We start from the raw sequence: 12,424 nt of genomic DNA on the forward strand, positions 1-12,424 counted from the left end.
AAGCTCGGTTTTGTTTGACCCTTTCTCTTCATCAGCAGAGCAATAACTCTGCTGTCACTGGAGTTTTCTGAATGCCACCGGGAAGCGCAGAGCTGAGGCAAAAATCCACCACTCCAGTGGCATTGGTATTACCTTACGTATGAACACTCCAGTCGGGAAGAGGCCTCTCTGGTACGTCGTTAGGCTCGGCCCTGCCTTCGTAGAGCTGGCAGAATAGACTGACAAACCTCCTCCAGCCTGTCAGTCTGGGCAAGGAGAAGGCTTAATTTAAGTGGAACAACCCACCCTTAAGTCTTGAAAAGGAACAGATTGAGTCCTTGGGGTAGGTTGAAAAGACTCTAGAGAGAGGGAAGTCTCTCTTGTATCAGCTGAGACAGGGTAAAGTAAAAGCTTTAAAAAAAAATAGCAATAATATCCCTGGAAGTGGAATTTTTTTTATCTATTGAGACACAATGCCAATATTTAATATTATTTACAATGATCTTTTTTTTTGTTTGTTTGCTTGTTTTTTACTTTTAAATGTAACCATTACTGTACGATAGGGCTGGTCAAAGCTGGAGTCTTAACCAGCCCAAGGAGCTGTCACCTATATATATGCTTCCCAATTCAGATCTCCCCAAGCAGACATTTGTAACTATAGGAAGCCCCATTTACTGCATGAAGATGCCATCTGCAGAGATTCAGTTGCAGGATTACAGCCACAGTTTCCCTTGGCTTCAGTGCTGCATGTCTGTCTGAAAACAGCATGCAACTGTTTATTCCAGAGTTTGCTAGATGCTATGACCTTTATTCATCTAGAGATGAAATCTACCATTTTATGAATTATTAGCAACTCTAAAAGCATACTTAAAATATTTGTTCCCTTGTTGTTGCAATTGACTATAAGATTATTAAAACTGAAAATTGGTAGGAGGACTAAGTTTCCACTATTTTCAGTTTCCTGACTGTGTGTGTGATAGCACTTTCACATAGATTTATTGTTTCCTCTGAAAAATCAATCAATCAGGTGAATTTTCTTATTTCTGTGGAATTTCTGTGCTGCAACAGGAGTGAAAAACTAGGCTATAATGACAGGAAAACATAACCATATCAATTTTTTGACAGTGCTCACACACTTCTTACTGAGAAATAATTATAACTTTTTATTTAACTTAATGTCACTTTGATAGTGATCCTTCAGAAAGCAAGGATTTGTTTGCTAATGATATATAACTGTGATGTAATGAACCATCTAAAGTGACATCCTGACTTGGTTTGGGTCTCGCTTAGTGCATTTCTGCACCACAGTTGGAGTGGAAGTGGCTGTAGTTAGCAAAAAAAAAAAAGTGCATTGGACAGAAGCTAATGTTGCTACTAGTACTGCTTTTCTTAAGTGCTACCTTTTGATTCTGTAAGAGATGTTTTGAGACTCTGTTACTTTATTATGCCATGAGTAGTGTACTAAATTAACTGACAATTAAAACCAAATCCAACAAGGAGTATTGTTACAATCCCTTTCTGTTGAAATTGTCCTGAATGTATGTACAAATCCCTCTGGATCCCTCCTCCCCCAAATATTGTTTTGTCATTTGATCTTGTTTTAAATTTTCATTTAGCTTTAGTCAGGGCCCCTTGAAGGATGCACCAAACCTGATCTGTACCCCACATGCAGCCTGGTATAGTGAGCAAGCCTCAATTGAGATGCGGGAGGAAGCAGCGCGGGAGATCCGGAGGGCGATCACAGGTACTCACTTTCCTGCTTCCTTCACTGCTCCTTTCACAGACATTTTTATTCTTTGCAGTTGGAAGAAGTTGAAAATGACCAAACTTGCATTTTGTTTTCCACTTCTATTCTTACAACGTCAAAACCAGCAAATACAACTAAATCTGTTCCTACCATAGGACTGTGTCCAAAATTTGGAGTGTCTGTTGCAATTATGAAAAGAAGTCAGGTAATGGAAAAGAAGTATTTCCCATTTAAAAGAAATATATATAAAAAAAAACACTTCCCTTACACCAGAAATTGCCGATACCTGTACCTTTTATAGCTTTTCCTGGGTGCCCCCTCAAAATCACCATGAGCAGTGCTGTTTCTTTTATTTTTTTTCTTTAATTCAGCTTCTGGTTTCCAAATGTAACTTAAGAAAGGGTCTGGGATTTCAGTGTTTTAAGGCTGTGGTTTTAAGACAATAATATTCAGAGATAAAGCTTAAAAGTTTACATAGTTCTTGGTGGTTCTCTTATTGCTACAACTCTTAATTCAAAACAAAGTTTTCAGTTTTTTGTTGGGAGGTTCTCTCTTTTAGATGATGTTTCTCTCTTTAAAGCATTGCTAAAGAAGTCTGGCATTTTAAAGGGTGAAGTCTCTTTGTTGTATAACTGCCATGTAATTGTAAACTGTTTACAAAAGAAAAAACTGTTATGTCTTGAACATGCAATGCTAATAAATAAAATGCAAAGTGTGGGCCATTTGGCTTTGATTTGAATCCCTTGTAGCCTAAAATAAAAGGAGGAATTTTCATACTGGAAAATGACTCATTAAGCACTAATGTTCTCTCTTTAGTAGGACTTTGCAGTTTTCCCCTTGGCAATATGGGCTGGATGCTTTACAGACATGAAGGGCCATCTATGTCACCTTGAGGGTGGTTCAGTGCCAACACGTTGCTCTGCTGTGTAAAAAGCACTAGCAGGAGCCTTTCCCAAGTCCTTGGCCTAGACAGCATAGACAATTGAGTTTCATTTATAGCTTGTGTAAAAAGAAGATGACTCTGAGTCTGAATGGTGATAAGGAGCACCTCTGAAATTTGAATTGCCCTTTACAGGCCTATTTCTCTCCATTTGAGAGGTCACCTAAGGAATGTGACCATCTCATGGCTCAAACTGCTTTTTGTGGGGATGCTCCCCAGAACTGTGCCTGTAATAGTGCCTCCATGAAGCCCTTGCGTAGTTGTCCAGCGCTCCCAAATAGGTCTAGGAAAGACTGCAGAAACTAGCACAGCGCGCCTACTCGGGAAATGATTGATGTGCGAGTACAATTCAATAGTCAAGATCTGAAAACTGAGTAAGTCTCAGCTATGTGGTGTTAGGTTTTGGATAAGGATTGTGCACTAGCCCACACACATGCCCATGGGAAGACAGACCTGCTTTCTTAAAGAGGGCGATAGTGCTATCAGAGTTCTGGATCGTTGATTTGTATTAAGGCTGTCATCGCTTCAGTGTTTGCACATGGTTTTCCGTAAGATCAAATTGAGGCCAACATTAGGGAGGTGAGAAAGACATTGAATTGCAGGGGAACAAATGTGGGGAAGATCCAGGAAGTGGGGGATGAAACTGAATCTGTGAACACCAGAGGGGGAGCAGAAAAGAGACAGGGTGTAGAGGGAGAAACTAATTGGAAAAAGGTGTACAGTAATTGAGTGCATGCTCGAGTAATGCGACTACCATCTGAAGATAAAGATGTTAAGATGTTCTGCTGTGGAAAAGAATGCCAATGGGGCTCTGCTGTATAAAATGAAAATAAGAGAAGATTAAATATCAGAATGTTCAAAGTATTAAATAAACATGACCGCTGAAAACAGTTAGGGAAGAGAAGGGAGGGTGAGCGTGGCAAGTGAAAAGATCATTATGAAATATGTTTACAATAAAGTAATATTTTATGAGAGAAGACTAGTGGAACATTCCTTGCAGAGATTAGCAAACTGAAGACTGAGAGGGGCAGGAAGGAAGACATGATTGCAATCGAAAAATTCCTGAGGAGGATAAACACCAGAAAAAGAAAGGTACTATGTAAATCAGAGAGCGATTTTGGTAGGATATCGGATGGATATAGGTTAAGGCTAAAATGTATAAGATGTTTTCCAATCAGGAGAGCAGTGGGAATTCCCTGGTGCTGGGACATGGACCTTGTCTTGTCTGATTTTGGAGCTAAGACACCCTTTCAAATTCTGCATAGGGTGTAAGTTCAGGTGATCTAAAAAACATAGGATCTAGTTGATCTCCCATTGAATTAGGTGGAAATACTCCAGTTGCTATAAAGGAAATATGGATATTTTCTATTAATGTTATTTTTTACAGAACTGGATGTAGTATCATGGAAGACAGAGGCTTGTCCAGTATGTTTTGAATTGGATTGACAGATTTTCCAGCATCTCTGCTTCAAAACTAAAATTGCGCTGTAGATTTTGAATGACATTGAGTAAAGATAGTTAAGAAATAAAGGAGGAGGTTCTCTGATGTATTTTCATTTTTGCTTAGAGAAGAAAGAAGTGGTTGAGGATTTAGACATGATAGTAAATAAATTTAAAGAGCAGTTGAGATAAAGAAGCATAAGAGCTAGAAGGTCAGGATAGAAATCTCAGTCATACTCATATTATCTCAGATTTTCCAGAGACTTTTTGTTATTACTGTTATTATTACTATTACACATGGTGGAAAAAAAGAGAAGATTGAAATTAAAGACAGAGGAATCTGTTACTGAGTTTGAGTGGCAACCATTCTGTATGTTCAAACTTTAGCTTCCTGGAGAGCATGAATCTTAGTGATTGTGTTTTTATTCAGATCCTGGTTATAAAAGATTATTAAAGAGTGGCAGAGAAGTAAAAACTATGCAAAGCATTTTAAGTATGAATAGCCAAGTCCCAGACAAAAGGGGAACAGTGAACACTAAAATGAGCTGATAGTGTGATTTTATATACTGTTTCTATATGCAAATGTTTATGACTATTTTAACATACATTCAGTTCATATAGCATATTATTTTTTCGCTCCCCTTCCTTTTCCCTCACTTCATCCTAGGTCGTATTCCAGACAATCTGAAAAACTGTGTTAACAAAGATCATTTGACTGCAGCTACGCATTGGGCCAGCATGGATCCCGGGGTGGTTCATCCGGAGCTTAATGGTGCTGCATACAGGTAAGCAAGCTGCAGCTGCAGAAGCAATAGCCTCTTAATGCAGAGGTAAGTAGTCCAGCATAAAGAAAAGACCTTCCTGTTAATAAATGAACTGCTTTTGGATTAGCCCCCAGCTATATGGCTTTTATAATTGTTGCCTTCAGGAGAAAAATCTCCTTTTGATGCCTTCTGACATCAATCACACAATGTGTCAGTAACTTTCTTTATCTTTTTCCTTTTTTTGTGGTTAATAACAACAACAATACCCAAACAGTGCTTTTATGTATATATTCCAATAAAGTATGCTGGTCATCTGCAGCAAGTGCAGTAGAAGTTTATGTTCTTTTTGCTGAAGGTTATGATAGTTGCTTATAGAAAGACTTATAGTAATAATAAACCACTGTTATGTATTTGGTGGCCTTCAGGCACATGAGAGAACATAAAATTCAGTAATGAATGCAGTGAAATAGCTTGTGGCAATTATGAAAATATATTTAAAGTAGTATTTTCTAAATTTTACATGTAACATTAAAAATGTTCTTTATAAAGCATTTGAGGGACTTACTGTATTCTTCATCAACTATAAAAGCAGACAGTTTTTTCACTGATCAGTCAAGTATGTGTATTCCTTAATTACTTTATTTACTTAGTAATCTTTCTCTGTCCTTTATTCCTAGCAGCTGTCCTAGCAGCACTTTTTTCCTAGTAGTCAGCTTGACATCATTCTCATTTATGGAAAACATCTGTAATTTTATCTTCAAGTATGGAATTTACCCCATAAGTACGATGAAAGTGGCTGAGAAAGCTGTAGGCTGCAGCTTAAAGGCAGTGCCTTGAGGGACAGGACCAGTGCATTACTTTCACTATTTCATTTTTTTCTCCTATTTTTAAAAATTTTCTCCTGATTTTAATTTTTCTCCTAATTCTCTATTTTACTTTTTTTCTCCTCATGCTTCCATTCTCAGTCATCATACATCTTTCTTTTCTCTGTCCTTTGTAGGAGGACTACCTCATACTTTCCTTCCTACATCCTCTTCCATATGAGAACCCAGCTGTGCTATACTGGGAAGTGAAACAAAGCTCTAATGTCATAAAAAGTTGCAGCACTTTTGTCAGAAAGTGGTGGAGAGAAGATAGTGGGGAAAGTCACCACCTTCTGCCACAGTCTCCTTCCCAGTAGCTGGGAGGGCATTAAAGCAAAATGCTAACTTTGATTTGATCCGCTCAAGGTGTTTACTTATGGCAAAAGTATCAATAGCCCTAGGTATCTATAGGGCTGTTTTTGCTTACTTAAATGGAAAGTTTGAACAAATTCTCTTTTCCACAGAGCATGTGGTTTTATTGACTTGAATTTGGATTACTGAGGGTGCAGCTGAAAGCTGTTGAGACTTGTAATGGCAGGTGTTTGTGAACAGGGAGTAAAAGCTATGACTGTGTCAAGGCAGTCCAGAGCAGGGTTGTGTGCCTGAATATAAAATGCAGTTGTCTGTTCTTGGGGTCACAAGTCTGGCAAAAGCCAGTCTCTCATCTCAAAATGCTAATTTAGGAACATTTGGGAAGTTTTTTTTCTTTTTTTTTTTGCAAGCCAAAGGCAATATATGTTTAATTTTAGCAATGTAAATATGGAACAGAATGTCTCTTTAGACATTGTTTCAGTCACCTTTTCTGTAGAGAAAATTAATCGCAACCTAGATTTTGACTTTACAACTCTTTTCAAATGCAAAACGACACTCAGCAATTTCAGAAGAGAATGTAGAGTTACACCACAAACACAAACAGCTTCTTTTTGGAGGTTTGAGCACTGGTGAGAGCAGTTGTTACTTCTGTGCAATGTAAAACATGGAACTTGAAGCAAAGGCTTTGTGAAAGAATCAATTTCAGAAGCAGTGCTTGCATGTACTGAATTCCTCTCTGTCTTAACTACAGAATTTGAAGCAATTTTTCAAAACAAATTTATCTGTCTTCTCTTTGCATTACAAGATGATATTCTGGACTCTCACAGGAAGTGCAGTGTTTCAGATGTGCTAATAACTGTATCATCTTCATGTAATTGTGTTAGGAGATAAGACCTGGGATAATTTATATGTTAAAAAATGCAAATAGCTCTCTTGGTGAACTAAAACTAACAATTCTGTGTATATCATTTACATGAATTTTGATAAAGGATAGAACGCCTAAATTATCAGATGTTATCACAAGCAAAGAACTGTGAGCATTCATCAGCAGATATAGTCCAGATCATCTGAGTATCACAGTGTTCTATGGAAAACAAAACCATTTGCTATGCAAAATGCAAGACACCAGATCAACAGAAAAGGTCAAGCAAGCAGGATGGATCCCTTGAGTAAAGATTAATGTATTCCTGAGGAGGAGTCGTATGTAATAGTCTCGGTGAAGCAGCACTGCATATGCTACTTACATATTTTTGCTGTGTGCTTGTTTCTGAGCTGCTTGTTAGGTAAACATGCTGCCATTTCCTATGTCACAGAGTCAGCTTAGAGGCTGGTGCTTTGGCATAGTGAAATTTGACAGCTGCTAAACGGTGATTATGCAATTTATAGGAATGTTGATGTGTCTTTCTGCCTCCTAACGGGTACAAAATGAGATTATCCAGGTACCTAAGAGAGGTACTTGGATGAGAGTAGAATCCATGTAGTCAGATAATGGCAACCATTCACAAATGGTGTCATATTGAGGCATATCACTGGTGATTTTCAGACTCTTCCTGGTATCTAAGATACTGCACTTGTTTCAGTCGTAAGCTTTTTGAGACACACATTCTGCAGTATGAATAGCAGTAACAGCATGGGAGACTAAAATGGAAATTAAAGTTCCTTTAGGACACAGTTGAGAGAGGTGCTGTGATTTTCTTTATAAACTGATACTCAATGGGAGAGGAAGAGTATGAGGAGACGATCTGATCTCTTGCTTTTGCTGTCGCAAAACTTTCATTAAATGGACATTTTACCTGATAGATATTTTGCTGCTGCCAGAGATGGGGGATTGAGAGAACTTTCTGAAGTGCTGTAGGAGATCTGTTGGCTGATTAAGAGTAGGTGAAGAAATAAGTAGCAATATAAAGGAACGTTATGTAGGATAGAAATAACCATGCAGAGGCTGTTGAATTTGTATCCTCCTTGCAGAGATGAAATTTGAACAACGCAAATGATTAATGGTGGCAAAAATATCGAAAGAGTATGGCAAAACAGCGTTAGGAGGTGAGAGTTGTGACGGAAAATGCAGTTTCTGCAGGGCGGGGATGTTATCATTATTTTGGCTATTGTAGGACAATATTGTTGTATTTAGGACAACTAAACCAATTGTTTTGGGTATTAGGAAGCAAGTTTCTCATGAAAGGTGCTAATCTCAGTTAGAAAAGTTACCACCTAATGTTCTGAGTAAAAGATTATTCTTTAAATACAAAGAGAGTGCCTAGAGTCAAATCAGAACTACAGATGTTCAGTCTGAACTGCTTACTCTGCTTATAACAGATAATACCCTGATCTAACATCAGCCATTTTCAAGGCGGGAGACTCTGAATTTCATGGGTAAAACACAATTGTAGAGTTTGGCATCTCTTGGTTTTGTCCTGGCTCAAGTATATTGATGCTTGGAGATTATGTTGTTAGAAACTGGAGATTCCTTGTTAGAAACAGTTGCTATGTGCAAAAAGCTCATTTTTAAACAGAAATTTTAGTCATCTCCTGTTTTGTGTATTTTTTCCACCAAAAACCAGAGTAACAGATAAGCCGTTTCAAAAGCAGATTTGAACAAATATAACTATACCCAGTCGGACAGTATTCATAGGAATTAAAGCAAATTTGATTAATGAGATTCAAATTGAAGTACTGAAGCAACTAATTCCATTAGCAACTGCAAATTAATTTTAAGTCACCCCTCTGGAGAAGAAATTAGTGTAGGTAACCCCATAAATATGCAAGAATTCCTTGGGTCCTACCCTGGGAACAAAGATTTTTGGCTACAGATTCTGTGATCTTTCACACGTGGGTTGTTCTTCCCAAATCACAGTCAGTGTTAGGACCTGTCACACCCCCTTTGAGGCTGATTGGGCTGGTGTGCAGTGTCTTCATCTTCAGGGCGTTTGTAAAAGGCAATTCCTGTGGTTCTTCTATGGTGGAAGCCAAAAAAGAAAAAGAGAAGAAGCAAATAAACATGTTTTCATGCTGCTTCTCTGTGAATTTCCGTGCTGTTCTAGATAAATTCTGCTCTGATCTTCTCGCTGCTTGAGGGAACTTGGGATGAGCAGCGCAGACGTGTGTTCCTTTAGAAAAGCTGCTATGGAAATGGTGTGAAATTCCCTGAGGCATTCAGTGTGGCACCCTCTGGTGACCAGAAAATCAGCTGCCGAATATTGTGACACTTGAAAAGACTTGACTAGACTGCAAGTGGGTTTCCTCCCATTTTAATTTTAAGTGAATAATACGGTAGCAAATGGCACAGTGAGGGAGTAATAGTCATGTGTCTTCGGACCTGCAAAATGGGTAACACTCTTGCTAAGGTATTCGAGTAAGCAAAATGCAGACGAAGAGAACCATGCACTGCATAGTTGCTTGTGTTTGGATGGTTTTCCAGCAGTCTGCCTGAAGGGTTGGTTCTCTGTGTAACAAGTGCTGATCCTCGTTTAGTACTGTGGCGATTTTGGAGTGGAAAAAGCTACTCAGTTGTAATAGGCTTGAATTTGTCATCTTAAGAGTGTAAAGATGTAGTTATCCTTTTAAGGGACCACAGTTGCGAGATTATTCTAAAGAAAGATTTTTTTTCAAGCCAGGACAAAATTTCCACATGAGAGAGAGGCAAAAAAAAAAAAAGTCCCAAAGCATTAAATGAGGAAAAGTGGTGGAGGGCAGGTACTTGTGCACCCCTGAGCTGAATTACTTCTTGTGGAGGCAGTGCAGGATCATGTTTTTAGAGAGGAGCAGCACTTCCAGGTTGTTCCTGTTGCTGCGCTGCCACTCATGGTGTTAAGTCTGGAGGGCAAAGAAAAAGAGCAAAGCTTTAGTTCTCATTTGGATAAACTACAGCATCTACTGCTGTATTTAACAGCATCTGCATATGGTCTCTCATCCTGAGCCATGCTAACACATCTGCCTGCGAACAAAGCCGGTGGTTGTAGGAAGCCGGGCAGCCTTTCCCCGCCGCCGTGCCTTGGTTTTAACGCGTGCTCTGCTCCTTCTCCCAGCAGGTATCCCCCCGGCGTGGTGAGCGTGGCGCCCACCGGCCTGCCCACCGCCGTAGAAGGAATCGTCCCCAACCCCATGTCTTTATCACACGGCCTCCCCGCTGTCGCCCACCCGCCCCACGCTCCTTCCCCCGGCCAAACTGTCAAACCAGAAGCCGATAGAGACCACCCGAGCGACCAATTGTAGCCTCAGAAAACAGCATTCCCAGCAGCGGAGATGTCAACTTCAGCGCGTGGAAAACAAAACAAAACCCTGGATTTTGATTAAAGGCAAAACCATGAACTTACAGGAGGAGACGGCTATTGTTTTAGAAACTGGTCCAATATACAATATGAAAGGAAAAGGTGGGAGACAAAAAGAAGATTTGGAAACATTTTTTCCTCCATATAAATTGTAGTTTGTCCCTGTCCAGTGGACTGATTCACTGTTTCTGTGTCCTATGGGTTCTTTGTTAAGCAAGAGAAGTTAGTAGTTAATTATATCATGAATGTACTTGTCTGTGTACAGTTTTTAGAACATTAAAAAGGGTTTGTTTGCTTAGCTGTCAACAAGGAAAAACATAAGGGAGGCATTCAGCAAACCAATTTTGAGATTAAAAATCCTTTCTTTTATATTTTAAAACATGCCCAAAAATGAGGCAGTTGGCAAACTTCTCAGGACAATGAATTTTTCCCATTTTTCTTTCTACGCCACACAGTGCATTGTTTTTTCTACCTGCTTGTCTTATTTTTTAGAATAATTTAGTAAACAAAAGAAAAAAACAGTTTCTCCTGATTTTGGCATGAATTCCCTTATTTCAAAATGAAGACAACCTTGCAAAGAGATTTTGAGGAAAAAAAAAAAAAGGTTTTGTATAAACGAGCATTGTGCTTTTTGTCACCAGTTAAAGTATATATTATTGGTGGTATGCGAAAAAGGCACTAGACTACTGAAAAGTAGCAGCATTTCATTGCCTACATTGATTCCTTCCTGGTAATGTGGTAGGCTAGCAATATTTTTGGTTAAAATCATGTTTGTGACTGTAACCATTTGTATGAATTATTTTAAAGAAATAAAAATCCCAGACAAATATCATATGTGTAAAAATTTTTATTTCTAGTAACTGTTTATTCAACTTTTATTAGGTTTCTTAGCTGTAATTTTTAAACAGATGCTGTCAAGTATTTCATTTCTAGCTTTACTTTGCTCTCTGTTGTTTGTAATACCGTCTTGGAAGCTTGAAAAATAATAATAATAAAAAAAATTCTTTCCATACCATTTCTCCCTTTACATTTCGTGAATGTTGATCTTTTTTTCCTGTGTTTCTAATGGATTTTGAAATTAAGATGGATTTTGATTTGTACACCGGCATCATCAGCTACAATATGATGGTAACAGCATTTATGCCACCGCTGTGGGCAGAGCAGAGGAGGTACAACCGCAACACGACAATAATAATAAACGTCTTTTGCCGAAGTCCAACGTGAGAAGTGTCCATTGTGTTATTTGCTTTGGAGTGTGCAGCAGGATGCAGCTGATATTAACCCTCTCGAGGGGCCTTGTTTCTTTGCAGGCAGGTTGGAGTTCAGCTAGAAGCTCCTTTGGCTTTTGCTGTTGATGTCCCTCATCCCCACACAAAAGAAACAGCAAGAAGCAAATTGAGAGTAGTGAAAAGTCAACCTGGAGATTAACTTTCTAGGTGTCTCTAGTTTATTTCTTCACTATTTATCTAAACTACTAGTTATTAGTTACTAGTTATTAACTACTCGTATTAATATTACTAGCATTAAACTACTAAATACAGCTTGTACTGAAAGAGCAACACAGAGAGAGAAATTCTGTCTCCATGCAAGACTGAACGTTTTTTTTTCCCCTTGAACTTTTAAAGCCAAGAGAAGTAATCCATTACAATTTATTTGGTAGTAAGAGCGTTCCTGTTCCCCCAGTGAAACAAAACAGAAAGCTGCTATAAAGCTGCAGGTTATCCCCGCAGTGAGGATTCGCGTCAGCCTCATGGCCAGAACCTTGCAGAAAATCAAATGCAGTCCCCTGCAGTTGAAGTAGGATTTTGTTTTTTTGCATTTCTTTGGTGATGCGTGTTTTAAGATGATTCTTTGTAGGGCTGAAGATGTTTCTTTAAGATACGTGAGCCAAACATTTAACATCTGGCTGTGAGGAACTGCTGACAGTCTCATTTGCCACCAAAGGAAGCAAATTTCTTGGAAGAAAATGGAGGGGTTTTTTTTAATCTTGCATCACTTTTGACATTGCTTAGATAACACATTTTGTTTCCAGTGAGTCAATAAGCTGATGAAATGAGAGCAGCAGTATTTCCTGCACGTGGTTCTTGGACGCGCTTCCGAGCCTTCCCATC

At 38.8% G+C, this 12,424-nt stretch overlaps 1 protein-coding gene across 6 annotated transcripts in view; it reads left to right on the forward strand.

Moving 5' to 3' along the window:
• CTBP1 (C-terminal binding protein 1) overlaps positions 1-11,532 on the forward strand; it is a 173,796-nt gene extending 162,264 nt beyond the window's left edge. For 4 of the 6 annotated variants that reach the window (XM_088524949.1, XM_088524954.1, XM_088524952.1 and 1 more), the window contains exons 7-9: positions 1,596-1,723; positions 4,774-4,891; positions 10,071-11,532. In XM_088524949.1, coding sequence (XP_088381075.1) covers positions 1,596-1,723; positions 4,774-4,891; positions 10,071-10,257 — 433 coding nt within the window. In that variant the 3' untranslated portion in view covers positions 10,258-11,532. The remainder of the gene's footprint in view (positions 1-1,595; positions 1,724-4,773; positions 4,892-10,070) is intronic. The other 2 variants (XM_088524950.1, XM_088524951.1) reach the window with 2 other exon arrangements.
• Positions 11,533-12,424: the final 892 nt, after the last annotated feature.

This window comes from Tinamus guttatus, unplaced genomic scaffold (genome assembly GCF_059628265.1).
Source record: "Tinamus guttatus ecotype Peru unplaced genomic scaffold, ASM5962826v1 Tinamus_guttatus_pri_ptg000218l, whole genome shotgun sequence".
NCBI lineage: Eukaryota > Metazoa > Chordata > Aves > Tinamiformes > Tinamidae > Tinamus > Tinamus guttatus.